Raw genomic sequence first — 26,704 nt, forward strand, 5'->3', positions numbered from 1 at the left:
CGTGGGTGGGACGTACCCCAGTGGTATGGGGGTATGATCCTACATGCTATGTTATGACCCCAATGCCGACAATATACAAATATTGTATTCATAATGTATTTATTTATAAAATATTTATTTATTTTTATTTACACAATTTATTATTAAATTTTATTTATTTTATTATTTATTTATTTATTTATTTATTTATTAATCTATCAAACTGTGAAAATCAAAGGTGGACACAAGAAACTGTTATGTATTTAAAAGGGACATACCCAAATTTTAAACAGAACAGAACAGAACAGAACACATCTTTATTTACACTCAGATCACATAACAAGTGATACATTAGCACATAGTTACAGTATGTGCAATATAATAATACAGCAGTTCTACATATATAATATAATAATACAAGATTAACGTGGGGGCATAAATGTTCTCATAATGTTATCTAAAAATTTACAAGTATTATTTAATAAAGTCATATTCGTGCTACAGAATAGATCATGATATTTAATTGCATTTGGTTTTATATAGTAATATTTTGGTACTTGCATCTTTCATTTCGGAAAAAATAGCATTCAAATAGAAAGTGATATTCATCACCAACAACATCATCGTGACATAAACAACATTTCCGTTCACACCTGGGAATATTTTCCCATCTACCAACTTCTACTGGGAGCCTGGCAGTGCGATAATTAGTGAAAGTAGACCTATGTTTTGTATTTAAAAGTAATAAATATGGTTCCAAATTTATGATTTCTTTAAAGATTCTATAGTCAGTACCTTTGCTAGAATGGTAAATGTTGTCTCTCCATAACTGCAAGTACTGGTCTTTAAGTCTCTCAAGAATAATATCGCTAACGTTTCCATAATTAACAACATTTTGAGATAACCATACGTACGTAAATCAAATTTCATTAAAAATATTTTCTACAAAATTAAACCATTTATATGCATGTATTCCATAAACATAATCAGATAAAAGGGCATTGTATATTCTAAAGGATAGCTTATATTTGTTATCACTATTTAACATCCTACACCAATAGCTAATCATTCTACTTTTCACATAAACAACAAGTGGGAACCTTCCAAGCTCACCATAAATCATATATCGTGGTGTGCTAAACACTAAGGCATATTTTTCACTATTAGAGCCGTTTATGATCACTGAAATCAAACATTACTTATATTTTATTGTTTAGATTATCCATTTCCGTACAACCGAAGTGTTTCTGGTCATCCTGGTGTTTCTAATACCACAAAATGCATTTTGTCTGAGAAGTAACTGTTATGAAGTCACGTTTTAGTTTATTTTTAAGGGTATTTGAACATCATAGACTTTTGTTTCACTTGGTTGTATCCAAATTTGTTACAGGTTTGTAAATTAACCAAACTTAGTGTCAGTTTTTACGGGTTGAAGTCTAGGTGAAAATTATGCCTTAGTGTTTAAAAACTAGGGTCTGTCTCTTTAAACACAGCCGCATACATGACAAAAGTATATTATTTAAGCGGTGATTCTCTCCTTTTTTATTATATATATATGGCCCACACTACACTCTGCTGTATTCATCAGAACAATAATAGGATTTAAGAAAGACCTTTAAAAAAAAAAATGGCACCCCCTTCCAAGAAAAATACCGGATCCGCCCCCGAGTCACTGCATGACTATCTATTGTCAACATCAAGAATCTAGATCACGAGTGTGACGTTCTCTCGACTAATCAGAACGCCCGTTACTCGTTTGCTTTGTCATTGCATTCTAAATCGCACCTGGGAAAGGCACGGACCAGTTGTCTTACAGTGGGCTTAATTAATTTACAGGTAAGTCAGATATGTATTGATATACGTAATAGATAGTGTACAGTACGTACAGTTTGACTAACATGTTATATTCTTTTTAGTACTTGTTGAAACACACAACAGTGTCCTCCGTTTATAGATCACGCTCGCTGACCTAGTGGTAAGGACCCGGTAGTAGTTTAGTTTCTGTTTTGCTTACTTCTAACAAAAACGCCCAGTGGCGGGTCAACAGGGGATGCGGCTTGATTTTTTTTTTATTTGATTAAAAAGAAAAAAACAAGCAAAAAACAAACCAACCTCAGACAAATATGTACCAAATGTTAACCGTCTGAATCAATAGTAAACCGAGTGTTCTGATTGTAAAGAGTTTGACGGACATTTGTAAGGGCTAATAACCGTCCAAATGACCGTCTAGTCCGTCTAGCTCTCTTACAGTCAGAGTATTCTGGCTAAATCAACACATGACCAGAGGCGGATCTAGGTGTGTGTGTGGGGGGGGGGGGGGGGGGGGGGGGGGGGGGGGGGGGGGGGCCCGGGCCCCCTAAATTTGCGACAGTTATATATTTTATTATATATTAATTTTTTTTTTTTTTTACCATCCCCCTCCAAACCTCCCCCAAAGTTCCCTTGGCATTTCGCCTCATGTCATTGGGGCCCCCCTAAATGGATTTTCTGTATCCGCCACTGATGATATTTTCTTGTGTATATTAATGAATTAAATAAATGAATGTTTAACGACATCCCAGCATTTATTTATTTATTTATTTTATAAGTGGAGAGTATTGATTACAAGCCCATGCAATAACAGAAATATTATATCCATGTTTTAATAGTTTTGTATTGTTGATTATTTTAGGATCTATTTTATCTATACACAAATAAATATAATTATGTTCAGGGCCATTTGAAATACGATTTTCCATGTATTCAAAGATAAAAAAAATTAAAAAAAATTTAAAGTGTAATAATAAAAATAACACAATACATAAAAATAAAAACAAAGGGTTAAATTGCGTCAACGTTTAAAAATTGATGGCCGAGTAACAATTATTTAACACGTTTTAATATCAAAGTTACATTAATTACAGGGCTAGAAATGAAAAAAAAATCTACATGCATCAGGTGCATACTGAAAAAAAAGTTACATGCACCATTAAAATTCTGCATGCACCAAAAATAAGGCAACTTCGTTTTTTTAATTTATACGAAGCTATTCGGAATTATTCGGCAATACCTATATTTATTTATTAACAGTACCGAAACGTTATACAACTGCGTTTATTACTGATTCTTGATCAAATCTGAAAATTTCACCCAACGTAAACGCCTTACAGAATCCTATAATAGGCCTGTTACAAAAACGTACGAATATTTGTGTTTTGTATTAAGCAAGTTATCAACTTTTTTACGCAATACACAGTACTTGAAAAATATTAGCATGCACCGCGTGCACCCAGTTTTAAAAGTTACATGCACACGCAAAAATCAGCATGCACCGGTGCATGTACTAACACTGCATTTCGAGCCCTGAATTAGTATACTATTGTATACATAAAGATCTGAAGTTGGATTAATTAGCGTCACTGGTTCGGCACCATAAATATCCAATTAAGGCTCTTTCATAATTCGGCGTTTAAATCCTACCAACAAAGATTAGCTACAATTATTTATCTTACAACGGGTTGTTTTAAAATCGAGTTGAAAACGTTTTCAAACAACTAGTTATAAGATAAAATGTATTTAAGCGTTCCTGTGGTATTTTATATAATATTTCATATATTCACAAAGGTGTAAAAGAACTAAATGACTAATTCACGCTAGTTCTGCTTAGTCACATGTTACAGTTACAGTTTGTTTTGTTTAACGACACCTCTAGACATCATCGGCTGTTGGATGTCAACCATTTGACACATTTAATATATAGTCTTAGAGAGGAAACACGCTACACTTGGGTTTCCATTAGGCCAGGTCGGGTCATAGGGTTTTACGTGCACATTCTAGAGCAAGCTGCTGTAGCGCACGCCTGTCATGGGCACATGTGCCGGCCGTGGCCGTCTTCTCTGTCCAGGACAGGGTTCCATTAGAAGCAAAGGGTTTTTTCTATGCACCATCACACAGATATGATAGCACATATAACGGCCCTTGATACACTCGGTGCACTGGCTATAACGAGAAATAGCCCAATGGGTCCACCGAGGAGGGGGGTCGATCCTAGGCCGACCGCTACGTCCTACCTCTTATATGTTATTGAGCAGCCAGTGTTTTGATAGTGTTCATTTCATTGGCCGGTGTGGGTTTTGCTCCCAGGTCATCACCGTGGATCAGCTAACTAGATTCCTTTAAATCGATATAACAACGACCAATCTTTCAACAGATTTTTGTTGCTATCTTAGCTCTACGATATTATCGTAAAACCATCGTAAGCAATGATGTTACTACAACACACACCATAGTGATCGTGGCGCTAAGATAGCTCCGAAAATCTTGTCCCACATATGTTTAAATCAATATAACAACAGCCAATCAGATAGTATTAACCATATATCCCACGTGTATGGTATCGTTGTGTGACACCCAAAATAGCAGTTCTTCCCAACGGGTGTGTACGGGTGTTTTAAAATATATTTACATTGATGTTTGTATTGTATACAAAGTTTTTAAACATAGTTACGCTGGTGTTTGTATTGTATATATAGATAATAATGCATGAGTGGCCGTTAGATACCATTTATCTCACGAGTTGTTTTAGAATTATCTAACCGTAACGAGCGAAAGCGAGTTTGATAGTTTTTAAACAACAAGTAAATGGTATCTAACGGACACGAATGCATTATTCTATTGCTTACATATCCAAAAAAACACACACAGGTTTTAAGCAAATTTTAACATCTTTATCGACTGAAAGGTATTCACAACCCTTTGTACTTGCATCTGACATACGCATCACAGACACATGATTGCCATGTTAGCTATACGTCACAGTGTAATGGATTTCCACCGTGCTGTTTTGTATTGGATGTATGACATTGGTGACCTGGTCATCACCTAGGAGCAGCCAGCTGTATGTCTTGAAATTGTTAACAGACATACGTGTGTAAACAACTATCTGTTATAAAAAATAGCGCATTATAATTTTTTGCTTGTCCACTGGACAACCACTAAGCTTCATTCTGCTTGTCCCAACAGATTATCACTTGTCAGGACAAACGGATAAGTGCTTATTTCGAACACTGCATGCATGCATGCATACATACATACATACATACATACATACATACATACATACATATAACTTATTCGCTTGTTTTTTATTTTCTTGTTCAGTATACTAAAATTCGATAATACATCATGCTGTAGTATACCAGTTGGTGTCATATAGGGTGTATACTACCAAATCAAATCCCATAGACGACAATAGTAACATATGTGGCTAAAACTCCTACCTGCAACGTATCAACCGACATAAACGCCACGGATATAAATACTACCACCCCTTACACTTAAAGTGAATCAGAAAAAAATGGGGGTCAAGCTGCTCGTTTCTGAGATAACTATGACTACCCTAGTTTTGCACAAAATTCGAGTACCTTTTTTTACAGGTACCCCATACATGTTTCAAGCACAAGGCTACTTGACACATTGGTACTAGATGAAATAAAATTGCACATTTTTTTTTACCCAGATGAAACTATTATTTTTTACAACCAACACACTCACATTTATAACCAATCACAGGACTTGTGGTGTTCACTTCCCTATCAAAAGTTGGGTGCACCTCCAACTTTGACCCAGCCGGAAGTTATTTGGTTTAGTACTACCTATAAGGCTGAGTTTACAAAACTTGTTTATGTTCTACACGCGTGTAACTACATACATTTACAAGGCTTAATCGCCTGTTTATGTTCTACACGCGTGTAACTACATACATTTACAAGGCTTAATCGCCTGTTTATGTTCTACACGCGTGTAACTACATACATTTACAAGGCTTAATCGCCTGTTTATGTTCTACACGCGTGTAACTACATACATTTACAATGCTTAATCGCCTGTTTATGTTCTACACGCGTGTAACTACAATGTACATACATTTACAAGGCTTAATCGCCTGTTTATGTTCTACACGCGTGTAACTACATACATTTATAATGCTTAAACACCTGCGTCTAAGAACCCCCCGCCGCCCAGGCTTCGCAAATTCTGCCCATATATTGTATGTGATTAAAGATAACAGTAAAATGCAAGTTAATAATATCAACGCATCAGTCTGTCATGGTAGCCAATAGCCGATGTGTATTTTTGTGCTGGGGTGTCGTTAAACATTCATTCATATTCTGTCTGTCATGGTTATTTATCAGTTATTAAATACTTTATGCAGCATGCACTATTTTATTGCTTATGTGGAAATCAGGGCACCATAAGCATTTCCTTCCGTCTCCCAACCAGTAATATGCCGCCTCGTATGCAGGCGTGTGTGTGTGTTGGAGGGGGGGGGGGGGGGGGGGGCGTTTACATTGTGGGAGAGCGAAATTTCTAGAAGGGGGTTTCAGGTCGTGCTCTCTCGGAAAATAATATTTTTAAAAAATCGCTTTGAGCAGTGCACCAGGTGGGGAGAGTCGACCACATAAACCCCCACCTCTGCACACGTGCCGGATATGATAGGGTAACACATACATGTGATGCATGATGCTAGACTGCCGGTAAAACTCTGTGTTATGTCCTTGAGCTATCGCGTTCCAGTTGGGCTTGAGGGCAGGGGCGGGGGGCGTAGGAGGAGTCTCCTCGGGAGTGGCTGTCCTATAGAAGAAGCACTAGACAGATATTCATGGAATCAACCATTATATTGCCAAATGCCCATTCTACTCTGCATTGTGCGGAGATACGGTCTTGAATCATTGCGGATAACGATTCTGTCAGATAACGTCGCCTTAGGCCTGTACATTCTTAAACGACACGGCCATTGTGACTGATTTGAATGTTTAAAAACTCCTTTTAAAAATGTGTTTATTATTTACATCATTCATGCGTGTCGACGTTGCGATCACATTGATCAAATACCATAACGCACGGTTGTTGTGGCGTGTGTGTGTGTGTGTGGAGGGGGGGTGTCATGGCGGCATGCCAATTAATGAGTCAGACCCTAGTTTCAGCCTGTGAAAATGGACATTTAAGTTCAGTTAATCTACAAACCTGCAATACAATTTTGGAAAAAGGATATAACAGAGTGAGGCTAAAGTTTGAGATGTTTAAATGGGGAAATATCGTGTAAAACAGACTAGAGTTTGCCTGGATAACCATCACATCTCAGACGAACGTGCGGTTTTTTTTAAAGAATTATGAACAAAATGCATTACAAAAACTAGATGACCAGAACCACTTCAGGTGTACGAAAATGAATATTCTAAATAATAAAATTTAAGCATGTCTAGTTTAAATGATCAAAATGGCTTTAATAGTGAAAAATAGGTCGTAGTGTTTAAAACTAGGGTATGTCCCTTTAATAGTGAAAAATAGGTCGTAGTGTTTAAAACTAGGGTCTGTCACTTTAAACAGTTTTCTAGGAAAACAAAACAAAGAATATGTATGAACGCAAGGAAATCAGTCAATTGGAACGGGGCTAAGTATTAGTATTGAACGGTTTTCGTGGAAAAGAAAACGGAAGTGCGTTTGCTTGCTTCTTAAAGCCCGAACTATTTGAAATTTTTTATCAGGCAAATTTGAGGAAAGTTTGTTTAAAGTTGTTTAACGACTTCACTAGAGTACAGCGATTTATTTACTTATCGGTTATTGGATGTCGAAAATTTGGTAATTTTGACATACAGCTTTAGAAAGAAAACCTGCTACATTTTTCCATTAGTAGAAAGGGATCTTTTATATACACAATCCTACTGACAGGATAGGACATACCACGGTCTTTGGTATACCAGTCGTGGTGCACTAACTAAAACGAATTTGAAGAAATTCGGGTTATTTTGTCATGTCATTGGTTTAGGGTTTTGTTGTTGGTATTTACTTATTTATTGTATTATTTTGTTTAAATTACTGTTGTTGTTGTTGTTATTATTATTACTATTATGTGTATTTACGTTTAACTTTAATTTTATATGCATGTATATATTTGTTTATGTTTCCTCTATATTTTATTCTATTTTCTTTGGGGTTGGGTTTTGTTGTTGTTTAGTTTGTTTGGTACGGACAGACAAGATGCTGACCTTTTTTCTTTCTTTTTTTTTTTTTTTTTTTTTTGACTTACTGTATTAAAGTTTATAAAAAATCATACAGACAGACAGATAGACACACACACACACACACACACATACAGACACACACACACACATACAGACACACAGACAGACAGACAGATGCATACAGACAGACTGACATACATACAGACAGACAGACAGACAGACAGACAGACAGACAGACAGACAGACAGACATACATACATACATACACACATACAGACATACATACATGCATACAGACAGACATACATGCAGACAGACAGACATACAGACAGAGACATACAGACATACAGACATGCATACAGACAGACATACAGACAGACATACAGACATACCGACACACATACAGACATACATACACACAGACAGCCAGCCATACATACAGCCATACATACATACATAGTGCCACCACCCCTCACCCCCACCCCACCCCCACCCCCACCCCCCTTAAAAGAAAATAGTTTTTTTGTTCTAAAGTTTCTATTTTTAAACAAGCATTTTTGGGGGAACCGAGTGTCTGCATATTAAATTTCATATTCAAATGTCAGTTATGAAAATATAATGTGTAGAATAGATAAATACGAATCTATCTACATCCCACCCCGTGTCAGTACGCCCCTTCCTTCCCGTTGTTCGATACGGCCTTATATATTGACACTGTCGCGTAACTTACCATAAATAATACATATAATACACGTTCAAAGTTAATCGCATTGAGTTAGATCTAGGTCAGTATTGCGCTTTGAACATAGACTGTACTGCAAACAAAGCCGAATGCCTGTATGGCCAATACTAGTAGGTAGCGAGTGCCTGTTGTGACTTGCCTCGGCTGTATAGTGGTTATGACATAGGATAAAAGGGTGGTAGTAATTGCCTTCCACCCAGAACGAGTTTGACGACTCAGTGGGTATATGAAAGGCATCTGCACCGACCTCTTTCTCTCACTAACCACTAAGAACTAACCATTAACCCACTGTCCTGGACACATAGTCCAAAATAGCAGAAATATGTTCCCAGGACAGCGTGCTTGAATCTAATTGGATATGAGCACGAAATAACTATAAATGCACGCTCGTTATGCCCGCTCTTGCGATGACGTAACGCTTTTAACACGTCTGTAAATGCAGGGATTCTAGATTTTTTTTTGATTTTTTGATTGATTTTTAAAAATAAAAATTATATATAAAATCCACCAGCCATGGGATCAGTGATTTTTAAAATTTACTAGCCATGATTAAAAATTTACTAGCCCTAATGTACTTTCATTTAATGCAGTTTTACTAAACAATAGTGATAATCAGATATGTCACCTAAAGGGGGAGATATATAAAGTTTAAAAAACAGTAACATTGGGGGTTGGGGTGGGGCAGGATATTCATATTTACAAAATCGACTTAAAGGAAACATGTCACGTAAACCATATTTGGCACCAACCATGTACAATTAATTATAAATTGAATCATCTAAAAAAAAAAAATATAAAAAATTAATTACTTAAAATATCTCCATAAAAGAACCCCAGATACGAGCTCTTATCGGAAATTGCCGATCTTTAATGAGCAGGGCAATCACGAGGTCCGTGACGTCAGAGACGCGTCGCTTGATCTGAAGCCTTACACTTAAAAGCATTAGTCCGTACCACTCATAAAGAATGTAAGACTTGCACAGCTTACCAAAACAATGAGTGTTCGTTCGCAAAACGTTTTGCCGTATCAATATGAGCTGTTAGTAAATGAAGAAAGACACACATTTACTTACAACAGTGATACTGAAGAAAAAACGGATAGCGAGTCGGAGGGTGGAGAAACTGATGGTGCCAGACCAGACCGGTCGACCAATTTACAGCCCGGAGCCCGAAAGTAACCCGGAGACAAAACCAAAACTCGGATGCTAATGCCGAGGTGTATACTGTTCATATTTAGCATAAAGATACACCTCGATATGATATATTTAAATATGTAAAAAATATAAATGTAGGACAAACATTTTTGGGTTTTTTTTTTTAGAAAATATCGCATTTTTTATGTTCGGGCTGTACATAATGAAATCTGTATGCACAGTGCAAACAAACGCTCTAATTTACGACAAGGCGCTTCACTTTCATTAACCTGACTTGTAAAACAACATAAATGACTTGAGAGTATAATCAACTTTTAAACTAAATATATTTCTATTTGCATCAATAGAACGAAATGGGGTTATAGTATTTTTCTCTCATAAAAAAAGTAGCATATTATTAGGCCTATTGGTAGGGTGCGTTAGAGTAAAAACGACCACTCACGATACCCAAGTGATAATTTTCTTTTCTTTGGTACTACGTAATTGGTCAGTTTTGTAATTTTAGATGGGAAAGTCTACTTAATCAAGGGTTTTACAGCATTATTTACAGTAATGAAGCAGGGCGGCTGATAATGTCCATTAACATTGTACTATAGTCGCGACAGGTTACGCCACAATACCTTGTGATCTTAAAAAAACTGGTACGTATTTTGTACGTATGTCTAGACCGTGGTAATCACTTACCTGGTCGATACCCTGCAATATACACCTGCCAATCAGGAATCACATGTGCAGGCCACGGAAAGAAAGGGCCAATTAACTAAAACAACACTCCGATTCTCAAGTCAGCCCTTGGATGAAACATAATAGTTATTTCGACACCGACAGTAGTGGTTTATTTTGTATTGAACTTCGTGTTGCTTTGGGGCTTCGGGCGATGAGGAACGTTTTTGTGACGTATTCCGCCCGAAGATTAAAAACATTATTTAAAATTATTATTGTTTTCTACACGTTTTTTAAAAACATATTTAAATACATCGTACTGAGATGTATCCTCATGCCAAATCCCATGTTTGTATATGCCATATTTAATTACTTATTGACGTTTCCTTCTTCGGACGGTGAATACAGATTTTGTTATGTAGGCCTACAGCCCTAACATGAAAAATCTTTTTTTTTCCAAAAAAAAATAATAAATAAAACATTCTACATTTTTGTTTTAACATATATAAATACATCATGCTGAGGTGTATCTTTGTGCCAAATATGTACAATGTACACCTCGGCATTCGCAACCGAGTACTGTTTTTGTCTCCGGGTAACGTTCGGGCTCCGGGCTGTAAATAGGCTGACACCAAAGTGTCCAATCTTTTCTTTTGCGATAAAATACACGCGTCTTTCTTCGGATACAATACTTTGGAAAACCATAAAAAGACAATCCCGATCGTTTAAACTGTTTATTTTTGCACCCAAAGGCCGCGCAGTACGGCACTGTTGGACTGAAAAGATCGTAAGCCCCTTACTCCATATATAAACAGTTAACAACAATGGAAGAGTACAGCGGCTCTGACGTCACTTCCCTTTTTTTCCGACCGCTCACGAAGAAATATGCATAAATCGTACTTTGATACTGATTAGCGTAATTTCTTCATTTTAAGTTAACTACACGTATTTTATTGTTAAAAAGTTATTTGTATATTATTTTTATATCATTTTTCTTTTAAAATGAGCTATAATATGGTCTCGTGTCATGTTTCCTTTAACTGCAACATTTGACTCTTCTTTTTTTTTTTACTAGCCGTCGAGCATGGCAATAGTGTTTATTTACTAGCCCAACATTGAATATCACTAGCCATGGGAGTAGGGCTACCATAATCTAGAAGCCCTGGTAGATGTTATTTTGCATTTTATGTGAAATTATTTGATTGTACTTTCTTTCGTTATCATACATCAAGGTATAATTTTTATATTTCAAAACAAAAGGTAACAAATACGTTTTTCCATTAGTACAATTTAGTTTTGTGCTTATATATTCAATTAAGGTTCAAGCACGCTGAAATCTCAGCTGTCTGATATGTCGGGTGTTAGTGACAAGTTATTAATGGGGACCAGGGGGAACTTAACCTCCGCAGTAGTAGGTGGCCCAAACCAATACTTTAAAAGCAGAAATTATTAAGTATTAAAATAAAAGAAAGGAATGTGTAGACACACTTAATCAACGGATAGTAGGGAAAGGCAGACATATTTGTTCTATTTCGTTTCCAACAATCCTTGTTTATTTCGCACGCGACGAGTTAGATCATAGCGCCATACATACGTTTTAGAACAAACGTGACACTGATTCATGATGTTGACTGTTGAATGACTCAAAGTGAAATGATAATATCTGACTGCATTGCTCCTTGTTTAAATGCCCCACCTACCACACTCCAGTGGCATATCGGGGGAGGCGTGGGTCACGCGGGTCACGCCCCCCCCCCCCAATCGAACCTTTTTTTTTTTTTTTTTTTTACTATTAAATTTTATAAAAGTTTATAAAATTGTTCATACATACATACATACATACATACATACATACATACATTTATACATACATAGTGTGGGTCTCCCCCCCCCCCCCCCAATAGTGGGTTGCCTCCAATCTAAAATCATGGCTACGCCAGTGCTACTCTCCGCGTAGAACAAATTCAAACGCCCCCTTTTTTATTAACAACTTACCCGTTTACAATTTTCATTTCTTGAATGCCAAACTTTCATTGAAAAGTTAAAGGTTTTTTTGTAAAAAAATTTAACGACCCCGCTAGGGTACATTGAGCACATCAGCAATTGGATGTTAAACATTTGGTAATTTTGAAATTATTATAGTCTTAGAGAGAGGAAACCAGCTACATTTGGCTATTAGTAGCGAGGGATCTTTTTATATGTACCATCCCACAGCCAGGATAATATATACCACGGGCTTTAATATAACAGTCGTGGTGCACTGACTGAAACGAGAAATAGACCAATGGCGAAATAGATCAACCTCACATCAAGAAAGCGCTTTATCATTAGGTTACGTCCCGCCCCTATATTTTAGTGAAGTGCTATTTTTAGGAGTTGGTCAGAGTGCCTTTTGGGGGTTTCTTTGCCCCCCTCCCTAAAATATTTTTTGGGTCTGTTCTTGAAGTGGTCTCTTATATGCACTTCCCACATACAGAACAGGACAGCGTGAGTATAGATGTAAGGCCAATGTACGCACTATATTTTCGGTTATCTTGATAATGTTGGAAGACAACCAGATATGTTTTATTTAAAGGCACAGTCTACACTTTTTGTCTACAGTTATATATATTGGGTTGGATATATATGCTTAATGACTGCGCACATAATGAGAGGACATCCAGTAGCCGATGATTAATAAATCGGTGGGCTCTAAAGGTGTCAATAAACAAAACAATCTTTCTTGTTTTACGGTTATATGGCGACGAACATATATCATAATATGGTTAATAACCAGAGGAACTCGCCACCAAAATTGTGTGGTTCTATAGGTAGGTGTAAGGCAAACATACCGACTTCTCCTCTCTCTTACCAACCAGAGGGACGGGGCGTAGCCCAGTGGTAAAGCGGTCGCTTGATGCGCGGTCGGTTTAGGGTCGATCCCCGTCGGTGGCCCCATTGGGCTATTTCTCGTTCCAGCCAGTGCTCCACAACTGATGTAACAAAGGCCATGGTATGGGACGGGACGGGACGGTACGGGAATTCTATTAACGTGCCCATATCCATAAGGTTCAGACACGCCCATCCCAGGTTTGGCCTCTGACGTAGATCCTGGGGCGTGGCGCTCGCTTGATGCGCGGTCTGTTTAGGATCGATCCCCGTCATTACAGCAAGTGCTCCACAACTGGAGTAACAAAGGCCGTGGTATGTGCTATCCTATATGTGGGATGGTGCTTATAAAAGATACCCTTGCTGCTAAACGAAAAGAGTAGCCCATGGAGTGGCGACAACGGGTTTCCTCTGTCAATATCTGTGTGGTCCTTAACCATGTCTGGCGCTATATAACCGTAAATAAAATGTGTTTATTGCGTCGTTAAATAAAAACATTTCCTTCCTTCTTTCCATATAACCGTAAATAAAATGTGTTGAGTGCGTCGTTAAATAAAACACCCCTTCCTTCCTTCCTTCCTTCCTTCCTTCCTTTTCTTACCAACCATTGACAACTAATTAACGGTAACAGGGCAGACAGCTGAGGTAACCAAGGCGTGTGCTTGACGCTAATTCGATATAAGAATTAAATGAAGATAAATTATACATGAATGACGGCATTGCTCAGTGCTGGTCGGGAAGATATCTGGCTCAGTCAATAGAGCAACTGCCTGAGGTTCTTAGATCGTAGGGTTTCCCGTTCCAACCGGTGTTCTAAGACTGGTGTATCAAAGGCTGTAATAATATGTCCAGCGCGTGTGACAATGCATATACAGGATCCTTGCTGCTAGTGGGAAAAAAAGCACTGGTGTTTGTAAGACTTCAGAATTATCAAATGTTTGACACACAATAACCGATGATTAATTAATGAGTATGATCTGGAGGGATCGTTCACAATAGAAACCAATCAACCAACCAACCAAGAAACAAACAAACAAACAAACAAACAATTTCATTTAATTTTATTTATAGTTATTTTTATTCATATATCCAATTTGGTTCAAGCATGGGGTCCTGGGTACACACCTCGGCTATCAGGGCTGCCTGGACAGTGGGTCAGTTGTTAGTGGTTAGTGGTTAGTGAGAGAGAGAAGTCGGTATAGTGGCCTTACACCTACGTACTTTCATTTGAACTTATTTTCGTTCTTATATCCAATTAAGGTTCAAGCACGCTGTCCTGGGCACATACCTCAGCTATATGGGATGTCTGTCCAGGACAGTGGGTTAGTTATTAGTGGTTAGTGGTTAGTCAGAGAGAAGTGGGTGTAGTGGTCTTACACCTACCCACTGAGTCGTTAAAACTCGCTCTGGGTGGGAGTCGATACCGGGATGCAAACCCTGTCCTATCAGCCTTATGTCCGATGGCTTTACCACGACACCAGCGAGGCCGTGTAGTGGACTTACACCTACCCACTGAGTCGTTAAAACTCGCTCTGGGTGGGAGTCGATACCGGGATGCAAACCCTGTCCTATCAGCCTTATGTCCGATGGCTTAACCACGACACCAGCGAGGCCGTGTAGTGGACTTACACCTACCCACTGAGCCGTTAAAACTCGCTCTGGGTGGGAGTCGATACCGGGATGCAAACCCTGTCCTATCAGCCTTATGTCCGATGGCTTAACCACGACACCAGCGAGGCCGTGTAGTGGACTTACACCTACCCACTGAGTCGTTAAAACTCGCTCTGGGTGGGAGTCGATACCGGGATGCAAACCCTGTCCTATCAGCCTTATGTCCGATGGCTTAACCACGACACCAGCGAGGCCGTGTAGTGGACTTACACCTACACCTACCCAATGAGTCGTTAAAACTCGCTCTGGGTGGGAGTCGATACCGGGATGCAAACCCTGTCCTATCAGCCTTATGTCTGATGGCTTAACCACGACACCAGCGAGGCCGTGTAGTGGACTTACACCTACCCACTGAGTCGTTAAAACTCGCTCTGGGTGGGAGTCGATACCGGGATGCAAACCCTGTCCTATCAGCCTTATGTCCGATGGCTTAACCACGACACCAGCGAGGCCGTGTAGTGGACTTACACCTACCCACTGAGTCGTTAAAACTCGCTCTGGGTGGGAGTCGATACCGGGATGCAAACCCTGTCCTATCAGCCTTATGTCCGATGGCTTAACCACGACACCAGCGAGGCCGTGTAGTGGACTTACACCTACCCACTGAGTCGTTAAAACTCGCTCTGGGTGGGAGTCGATACCGGGATGCAAACCCTGTCCTATCAGCCTTATGTCCGATGGCTTAACCACGACACCAGCGAGGCCGTGTAGTGGACTTACACCTACACCTACCCAATGAGTCGTTAAAACTCGCTCTGGGTGGGAGTCGATACCGGGATGCAAACCCTGTCCTATCAGACTTATGTCTGATGGCTTAACCACGACACCAGCGAGGCCGTGTAGTGGACTTACACCTACCCACTGAGTCGTTAAAACTCGCTCTGGGTGGGAGTCGATACCGGGATGCAAACCCTGTCCTATCAGCCTTATGTCCGATGGCTTAACCACGACACCAGCGAGGCCGTGTAGTGGACTTACACCTACCCACTGAGTCGATAAAACTCGCTCTGGGTGGGAGTCGATACCGGGATGCAAACCCTGTCCTATCAGCCTTATGCCTGATGGCTTAACCACGACACCACCCAGGCCAGTTAGTGTATTCATTTCTGGTCGTCCGAATATATCTAGTAACTACGTACACTGATGGAAAGAAATAAGAGTTTGTTTTATTTAATGATACCACTGGAGCACATTGATTAATTAATCATCGGCAAATGGATGTCAAACATTTAGTAATTCGGGCTCGGTAGTCATCGGAGGAAACCCGCTACATTTTTCCTAATGCGCAACGGATATTTTATATGCACTTTCCCACAGACAGGAAAGCACATACAACGGCCTTTGACCAATTGTGGTGCCCTGGATGGAACGAAAATAAAACATCAGTTGAATCATGAATCCACTGAGGTGATTCGATCCTGCGATGCATTCACTTCAAGCGAACACTCAAACGACTGTGCTAAATACCGCCCCGTAAGAATTAAGAGAACACATAACAAGAGAACACATAAATAGTAACAGTCAATGTAACAGTAAATATTGACTGCACCCAAAACCCTTATCTACAGTATATGTGGTAGGAAAAGTTAAAGATTTGTTTAACGACACTACTAGAGTACATTGATTTATTAAGCATCGGCTATTGAATGTGAAACATTTGGTAAATCAATTTGCTGCTCTCCTAAAACTTTCCAGGTGAGTGTGGAGGGGTGCGGGAGTAAAGACTCGCCTTTCCTGGTGAGTTTGTTTTGTTTAACGACACCACTAGAGCACATTGATTTATTAACCATCGGCTGTTGGAAAGAAAGAAAGCAATGTTTTATTTAACGACGCACTCAACACATTTTATTTACGGTTATATGGTTAAGGACCACACAGATTTTGAGAGGAAACCCGCTGTCGCCACATAGGCTACTCTTTTACGACAGGCAGCAAGGGATCTTTTATTTGCGCTTCCCACAGGCAGGATAGCACAAACCATGGCCTTTGTTGAACCAGTTATGGATCACTGGTCGGTGCAAGTGGTTTACACCTACCCATTGAGCCTTGCGGAGCACTCACTCAGGGTTTGGAGTCGGTATCTGGAATAAAAAACCCCATGCCTCGACTGGGATCCGAACCCAGTACCTACCAGCCTGTAGACCGATGGCTAACCACGACGCCACCGAGGCCGGTCGGCTATTGGATGTCAAACGTTTGGTAATTTTGACAAATAGTCTTGGAGAGGAAACCCGCTACATTTTGCCATTAGTAGCAAGTGATCTTTTATATGCATTATCCCACAGACAGAATAGCACATAGCACGGTCTTTGATATACCAGTCGTGGTGCACTGGCTGGAACGAGAGAAATAACCCAGTGGGCCCACCGACGTGGATCGATCCAAAAGCGATCGCGCATCAGGCGAGCGCTATACCACTGGACAACGTGCCGATGGCAGGTAGTCCCACAAAACCTGGACGCGAACTCGGAATCTATCAGCTTCGTGTTCGATGACTTATACCCCTAATGACAGTGGACAAACAAAATTACAAGGGGCCGGGGTTGGGGTGAAACTGCATCTTAATACTGGAGAAAACCTCAATTCGGGGGGAAATGATAGAGATATTCTGGCAATATATGTTAACCTGATACCTTTTATATACGCCCGCTTATGTTGGGTCGTGTTATGATATGGCGTTGTTCGTCCGTCCGTCCGTCTGTTAACGTTTTCTTGTCCGGACCATAATATCTTACATACAGATGCATACAGGATCATCAAACCTCACATGTAGGAACAACATGGAATGGTGGTGTGTCGCGTACTATTACTAGGCCACTGTGACATACTTTTCACGGTCTACTGCACATAACAGTAAATCCTTGTCCGGACCATATCTTACATACAGATGGATACAGGATCATCATACATCACATGTATGAAACAACATGGGACGGCGGTGTGTCGTGTAATATTATTATGTCACTGTGACCTACTTTTCACGGTCTATTGCACATAACAGTAAATCCTTGCCCGGACCGTATCTTGCTTATAGGACCATCAAACTTCACATGTAGGAACAACTTGGGATGATGGTGTGTCACATACTATTACTAGGTCTCTGTGATACAAATAAATCAAATAATTTGTCAATATTGTGAACATCATATGGTTTTCCATCAAACTCCTGACGGGCTATCATGTACCTCACCGGTACTCTTGTTACCATGTGCTTTCACCATTCTGCCCTCATTAGTTGTAATCCACGCAAAATATGCGTAGTGATTCGTTTGCAACCCAATTTATCTGTTTTGTAGTAATGTTAATATGAATAAATGTTGTTGACAAATTCAGGCATTTTCGTTTAATTCGGGCAAAAACCAGCCTGCCCCCACCCACCTACAAATATTGGACCTCTTACTCCTGTGACTACAACTTTGTATCATCCCATTCTCTCGCCCATAGAAACGCCCAAACATTACGTACACTGCCACAAGAATCGATATTACCTTGGTGGTGGCTGCGGTCTTTCGTGTACATACGCAGGGTTATTGTACAGGTATCGATTTGCCAACATATTACTACGGTTTACCTTGGTTTCCGTGCCGAACTGGTTAGGTTGTCTGACTTTCACAGGTATGTAATGTGAATTATTTAGTAACATGTTTTGAAATATCGCTGCAATGGCGTAGACTACCTTTTACTGTTTATCACGTTTTTGGTCCGCATTTCTTATGCGGAATGCAAATAATCAGGGCGGATGTGGTATCAACTGAAATATTATATTAAAAATAGAGTCCTCTTTGCCCAGAAAATCGCTCGACTGTTCTATAGCCTATTTCTGCTAGTCATGGCGTTTGTTCTGGGTGTGTGGCGACAGAGTCGGTTTAAGGATCCGCGGGGCCTGTAGCACAAATAACAGCGGGGTCCCCTTCCCAGGATATATATTATGCAACCCCCTCGAGGAGAGGGGAAAAATTACCTGGGGAAAAATAAATGTACACATCACCGCGGGGCCCCCTGATGCGCGGGGACCGTAGCACGTGCTACATGTGCTCCTACGATAAACTGGCTCTCTGTGTGGCGGGGGGGGGGGGGGGGGGGACTTATGTTGTATATATGTATGTATGTATGTATGTATGTGTGTATGATTTTATACAATTTAATACAGTAAAAAAAAACCCTAAAAAAAACAAAAACAGAAAAAAGGTTGGAGAGGAGCATTGCCCCCGTGTCCTTCATCCTCGCTACGCCACCGCTAGTGGTGTCGTAAAACAAAATAAACTTGTTTCTTCTCTGCAACGGGTGCATAAAAAATATACTTGCATACATACATGTAAGTTCATGGACATTAATACCACGATCAATTGGCGAATAACCTATAAATGTTAATAATTGATATTCATAGCTCGTAGAGGGCGCTCAGTGGTACAGCGCTTGCCTAAAGCGCGATCGATCTAGGATCAATTCCCGTCTGTGGGCCCGTTGGGCTAGATCCCTTGCTGCTAATCGAAAAGAGTAGCCCATGAAGTGGTGACAGCGGGTTTCCTCTCTCACATCTGTGTGGTCCTTAACCATATGTCTGACGCCATATAACCGTAAATAAAATGTGTTGAGTGCATCGTTAAATAAAACATTTCCTTCCTTCCTTTCTTCATAGCTTGTTTTCATTTTACTTTCAGATTGAAAAATGTCACAAGGTGAACCACCTCCCGCCTACAGCCCTCCAGATAAAGGTCAATATGGACCCCCGGCCCAATATCCACCGCCGGGCCAAAATGCACCGCCGGGACAATATCCCCCTCCTGGACAGTATCCTCCTGGGCAGTATCCACCTCCAGGACAATACCCACCACCAGGACAGTATCCCCCTCCTGGACAGTATCCTCCTCCTGGACAATACCCTCCTCCTGGACAATACCCTGCTCCAGCACAACCCGGATATAGCTACCCGCCACCGATGCAGCAGGTACAGTGAAAAGGTTTACTAGAATAACTAACTGGAGTGTCTTCTAGCGCTCTCCTGTTTACAGCTCTAGCTGTACGCCGCCAGTCACAATTACCCAGGGACTGATATGAACAAGTTAAATGTTAAAAGTTTATTTTTGTTTAATGACAGCACAAGAGCACATTGATTTATCAATCATCGGCTACTGGATGTCAAACGTTTTAGTAATCTTCAATATAATAGTCTTATAGAGGAAACCCGCTACATGTTTCCATTAGTTGCAAGGGATTTTTTTTTATATGAGACATTCCACAGACAGGATAGCACATACCTCGGCCTATGATACACCAGTCAGTAGTGGCTGGAACGAGAAATAGCCCAATGGACACCGTATAACTGAAGAAGACCCGATTTTAATTTGCCTTAATTCTTTTGGGTTTTTTTAACTCGCCGCCAGTGATATTTTGTTACATCAGGCACGGCGAAAGCAAGTAGACATTTGTGTGTGTGTGTGTGTGTGGGGGGGGGGGGGGGGGGGGGTTGACTGAGATCGATCGAGGGTGCAAATGAAAGTTTCTACGGGGTTCTAGGGTACGGTATGCTCCCTCGTAACCGTTTCAAAACTAGATGCCCTGAAATGCAATATCCTACAAGGAAAATTCATCTCTGCCTTAAGATTACTACCAACAATATGTTTGATTCACAATTACCCCAAGCTCACCCCCCGACCCCCCTGCTCCATACATACAGGGGGTCCCGTGATTCTCATCGCTCGTTTGAAGTGACCTTTTTATTTAATTTTTGTTTTTCGTTCTTCTCATCATAATATACAAAACACTAAATTGCCCTTAAACTGACAGACCCTAGTTTTTAAACACCTCGACGTTTTTTTCTCTATTAAAGTCGGTTTGTTGACAATTTAAATTATAAGTAATTACATTTTATTATTTATGATATTCGTTTTCGTACACCTGAATTGGTTCTGGTCATCCAGGTTTTTGTAATACCCCAAAATGCTTTTTTATTATTATTGTAAAAACGCACGTTCGTCTGAGAAATAATGGTTATCGAGACAGGCCCTAGATATTCCCCCATTTAAACATCACAGACTTTAGCTTCTCTCTGTTATCGCCTCATTCAAATGTGTTGCATGTTTGTAGATTAACTAAATTTAGTGTACGGGCTGAAACTAAGGTATGCGCCTTTAATTACATCTTTCTTTCAAAAGTCACGTCACATCACATCACATTACATAAAATCACCTGACCAGAATTGATGCGGCGATGCGGGGTTTTTTGTTGTTGTTTTTTCGAATTTTTTTAAAGCACCGATTGCATAGAAAAGGTGAGCTTAAATTAAGTTTATTTTATTTTCAGCAACAACAGAGCTCCGTGGTGGTTGTGAACAGCGGACCAGCAGTTCACACCGTGCACGTTCAGAAGTGAGTGACTGTTCATATTACATATTCAGTTTCTTTTTTTTTTTCTTTTCTTTTTCAATATTCCAATACCGCATTTAAGTGGGGTTTTGCAAATCGTGAACATTAGTTGCTAATAGTGCAGTGTTGTCGACATATAGTAGACAAAGCAAATGAAAGAAATGTTTTATTTAACGATGCACTCAACACATTTTAATTACGGTTATATGGCGTCAGACATATGGTTAAGGACCACACAGATATTGAGAGAAGAAACCCGCTGTCGCCACTTCATGGGCTACTATTTCCGATTAGCAGCAAGGGGTCTTTTATATGCACCATCCCATAGACAGGATAGCACATACCACGGCCTTTGTTATACCAGTCGTGGTGTACTGGCTGTGACGAGAAATAGCCCAATGGGGCCCACCGACGGAGATCGATCCCAGGAAAATAATTGTGAGAATTCTTTATTTACACTGATGCCTTAATACATGTTTGTGATAATTGTAAGGAATTTTCCATTTATATCCGTAACTTAAATAAAACAAAATTTCTTCTTCACTTTCACGGTCTTTTTTGTCTGTCTGTCTGTCTGTCTGTCTCTCTCTCTCTCTCTCTCTCTCTCTCTCTCTCTCTCTCTCTCTCTCTCTCTCTCTCTCTCTCTCTCTCTCTCTCTCACTTCCTTATTTTATTTTATTTATTATATATATAAATATTGCTCACTCGGTCATTGGATTCTTCATTCAATGTTTGGCTCTTTCACTTATTTACAGGCGTGGCGTGAATCACTGTTTGCATTGTGTGATTACCTTCTTCTTCTTTCCCTGGATCATCGTCTGGATCATTCTGGTAATTGTATAGAGAATAATACATTCGTGTCCGTTAGATACCATTTATCACACAACGAGTTGTTTTAAAATGTATCTAACGATAGAAAGCGAGTTTGATACGTTTTTAAACAACGAGTTGTGAGATAAATGGTATTTAACGGACACGAATGTATTATTCTATTTCTTACATATCCTCAAAAAACAGGTTTTAAGCAAATTGTAACATCTTTTTTCGACAAAATGTTATTTACAGCCGTTGCACTTGAAGTTGACTTACGCCTCACAGACACATGATTATCAGGTTAACTATACCGTATAATGTGTTAACAAGAATGTGTAATCATAAATAACACATGATGTTCTCACCAACGGGTGTGTAAAAAATTACTGTAGACACATGCTTTGCTATAGACTGGAAATTAAAACGCTCACGGTCGATGTAATATGACGTATGTAACACCCCCCCCCCCCCTCCGACACTATGTATGTATGATTTTATAAAATTTAATACAGTAAAAAGAAAACAAACAAAAAGGTAAAAGGTTCAATTAGGGAGTGGTCGTTGCCCCCGTGCACCCCTCGCAACGCCACTGCTCCTGACATTGATGTCCGTACCTTTCAGTTACAATGATGTCACGAGTGTTATAGTCTCTTTCAAAATGTCTGTGTTTGAATGTATTACACATGCATTTTATCAACGTGGACAAATAAAAAAATATATATATATATGCATATATAAAGGCAAGGCTGTGACATTTTGTTGTATATCGTGTGTAGTAAAGAAAACAAACAACAACAACAACAAAAAAGAACGAAAGAAAAAATAATAGTATGGTTTGACATAATTCTGCTAAATACTTCTGTAGTAACAGCAATTATATTATTAGAACATATTGGTGAAATATTTATGTAAAATGGATAGTAAGTTTAGTTTTTTTTCCCTGCTCATAAAGGCAGAAAAACAAAAGAAACAGCTCCAACGAAATAAGACAATAATAATAATAATAATAATAATTCTCTTTAAATTATATATGTTTTTACTAATGTATCTTATACATTTATTCATTTTCTATTTCAGTGTATAACTGAATAATGGATTTGGCTTACAAGAAGTTACAAAAACCCGGGATAAAACCGAAATGCAACACTCATCATCCAAAATGAAGATGTTTAATATATTTGGTGTGCCTTACTTAAAAGACAATTAAGATATCAGGGCATTTTTCCTTCTGCATCTGTAACATAGCTTTTTCCGCACACTGATTGGTGTGTGAAAGTAACTTGAACGTTTTTACCTGGATTTATTTATAATGACAGTGTTTTTAATTTTTAATTTTGTAAATTATGAAGAGAAAAAAAAATTAAATTAAATTTTTGACTTTTTAAAATCAAATATATGGTTTCTCTTTGCATTTACTGTATTGAATATTGAAAAACAATTTTTTTTTTTTTTAAAGTTTGATATATGTCTATATACTAAATCACGTTGGCAATGGATAAATCTGGTACATGATTGATAAGCGATAATCAGACAAGTATGACATAACTGAGGTAGCCCCGCCCCTCGACATACCCGGTGAATAAAAGCGTTCATAATGTTGCTTTTTTTAGTTTGTTTTTTATAAAAAACCATTTTAATTTCTTGTATGTTGCAAAAAAAAGTTACCAAAATCAAGAAATATGTTTTATTTTGTTTTTTTTTTTTATCTTCTTTCTTTTTTGTTTGAGAGGATGGGATAATGTTTTGTTTTGTTTTGTTTTTTGGTGATAGTTTTTTCTTTTGCTCAAATATTATGTCCGAAAATTATGAATTTTAATTACGTTTATCTTTTCCATTATATATCTTAAACTATTCTAAAGGAAAAGCCGATTGTTTAATTGTAAAAATGTTCAATTGCAGGCCCATAGCTAATGGGGGGTCGGGGGTGGGGGGGGGGGTGGCGGTCGATCCCCCCCCCCCCCCCCCCGTACCGGTGACCTTTTTTTCCAATATGCCCCGAACTCCTCGTGTGAGGCACTTCATCATAATCCTAAACGACCGCCCCTCTCAAAATCCTGGCTACGGGCCTGAATTGGTACCATCTTTTAGCTATTCATGTGAGCATTCTCGACAACAAACCAATATTTACCAGCCAACGTACTAGCATAACACGAAGCCACTACTGTCAGGGGCGGCATCTTAGGAGGGGACGGAATCTTAGGAGAGGACGGAATCTTAGGAGGGGGTGTTCTCTCATCTGGAAGTGAACTGTGTTGTGAGACCTTTGGTTTGCGTTGGTCGGCGACGAATTAATAGATTTTATGGAATCCAGGTATGAAGCTCGTTTGTTTTATATGTTGTTGTTGGTTTTTTTTGTCTTTGATTTTCATCGACATTGATGTTTTAAAACTCATACATACATGTACTTTTCGTTATTTAATATCTGTATTCCTTTTCTTCATGAACAGACAGAGCAGTACATTAGAAAAACAATACGCACATACTCCATTTCTTGTACATATAAAACATACTTGGACTTCATATACCTTTCTACTGAATTAATTCTGGGATAACAGAAGAAATGTTCATACAGTCGTTGATCGATATTTGATTATGATCATAGATAAGAAGCCAGCTATTTGGATGGGGGGGGGGGGGCTATATATTAATAGTTCAACTGAGGAGGACCAGTAGGCTATATAATTTTTAGCGTTGGGGGGTGGGGGGTGGGGGGGGGGGGTGAGGACAGTGCCCACGACGCCTATCGATATGGGGTGCACATCCCCGGAGCCCTCAAGCTAGATTCATTCGATATAGTGTATAGTACAAAAGCCGCCATTTTTTAACAGCCTGGGGCTTAATTTACAAAGCGCTCACAAAGTGGCCGATCCTTTGTTTTAAACACCACAACGTATTTTTTCACTATTAAAGCCGTTTTTGATAATTTAAAATGGACGTACTTACATTTTATTATTTAGAATATTCATTTTCGTACACCTGAAGTAGTTATGGTCATAGTCGCAACCAGTTCTCTCTGAAATGATTTACTTCCATGGCGAAGGGTTGGTAATATTTATATCCATGAAGTATATATCGATGCATTTAGGAGGTTTTGCCACATATGTTACTATTTTCGTCTATGGGATTAGATTTGGTGGTATACACCATTAACAGTTGTTACTTCACATGACATACATACACACAGCAAACGGTGTTTTCGTACAAGTAGGTATTAGGTTGCTGGTGATTGTGAACAATACGACGGGGAACAAAAACAAAACAACTACCAACAACAGGTACAAACGCACACACACACGAATTTTGTTTTTTAATTTCTTAAAAAATATTCGTCTTTAAAATTAAAAAAAGATCATTTGTGTATTTTTTTTTTTTTAAAGAAAAACAAAACAAAAACTAAGTTAAATATATGATTCATACTACAGCTGTCGAATATTTTTTTTTAACCCACAGTGGTGTGTATACGATGGTCGCAGTTGTGCTTTGCAAAACTGGACTGAAATAATGTGTTGATAAATTAATAAAAAAATCTATTTCACTTACATATATTATTTTGTCGTTAATTCCTATTATGTTAGTCTCAACCTACCAATGGCCAGCACAAACTCGGCCCAACTTTCTGCTGTCCATTGTCCAGTTGCTAGTCTGAGCGCACTTACAACTCGATTCTCGTCGTATAGCCTAACCCATTAGTTGTTAATCATAGCGCACCCGTCTAAAGTCGAGTTTTGGGGAAATTACCACGCAACCGTCGAGTTGGCCAACTTCGTAGTAACAGTTGACTGCCTGACCCTAGCACAAGGGCGGTAGATATTATTTGGTGTGTGGGGGGGGGGACGAATATATGTTTAATGACCTACCCCCCCCCCCCCCCCCCCCCCAACCACAAAAAAAAAAAAAAAAATAAAAAAAATAATTTACAGCCGTTTCGACAGTTGGTCTTCAGGACTACTCTCTACCTCAAGTTGTTCGGGAATAATCCATCGTTTTCGTACCGCTCCGTTCAGCTGAAACGAACGCTCCGTAACGCAACGAAACAATGCATAGTGAATGGCATTTTCAAGGCATGTTTTAGCATGTACTCGCGAGAATTAAAATTGCATACATAATTTGTAATTATGACAAGTCTTTAGAGAGAAAATCCGCTATATTTGTCCATTAGTAGCAAAACGAAAACGTGTGTTTTGTTTAACAACACCACTAGAGCACATTGGTTTATTAATCATCGGCTATTAAATGTCAAACGTTTGGCAATTGTGACAAGTCTTAGAGAGGAAACCTGCTATTTTTTTTCCATTAGTAGCAATGGATCTTGTTACATGCACCATCCAAGACAGGATAGCACATACCACGGCCATCGTGGTGCACTGGCTGACGGACAGGGGTCGATCCTAGACCGACCGCACATCAACAGAACCACTCCGATACGTCCCGCCCCTACTCTCTACT

At 39.2% G+C, this 26,704-nt stretch overlaps 1 protein-coding gene across 2 annotated transcripts; it reads left to right on the forward strand.

Annotated features, from left to right (window-relative positions):
* The first annotated feature begins 1,724 nt into the window (after positions 1-1,724).
* On the forward strand, positions 1,725-25,797 carry LOC121370743 (calcium-binding protein P-like). 2 transcript variants are annotated; one of them, XM_041496178.1, is made up of 5 exons: positions 1,725-1,815; positions 19,742-20,028; positions 21,384-21,448; positions 22,201-22,276; positions 23,336-25,797. In XM_041496178.1, exons 2-5 carry the CDS (start codon positions 19,750-19,752, stop codon positions 23,348-23,350), a joined length of 435 nt encoding a protein of 144 aa, XP_041352112.1. In that variant the 5' UTR covers positions 1,725-1,815; positions 19,742-19,749; the 3' UTR covers positions 23,351-25,797. The 2 variants fall into 2 exon arrangements, with proteins under 2 accessions (XP_041352112.1, XP_041352117.1); XM_041496183.1 differs by lacking the exon at positions 1,725-1,815 and adding an exon at positions 18,607-18,695.
* The last annotated feature ends 907 nt before the right edge of the window (positions 25,798-26,704 follow it).

Source organism: Gigantopelta aegis, chromosome 1 (genome assembly GCF_016097555.1).
Source record: "Gigantopelta aegis isolate Gae_Host chromosome 1, Gae_host_genome, whole genome shotgun sequence".
Lineage (NCBI taxonomy): Eukaryota > Metazoa > Mollusca > Gastropoda > Neomphalida > Peltospiridae > Gigantopelta > Gigantopelta aegis.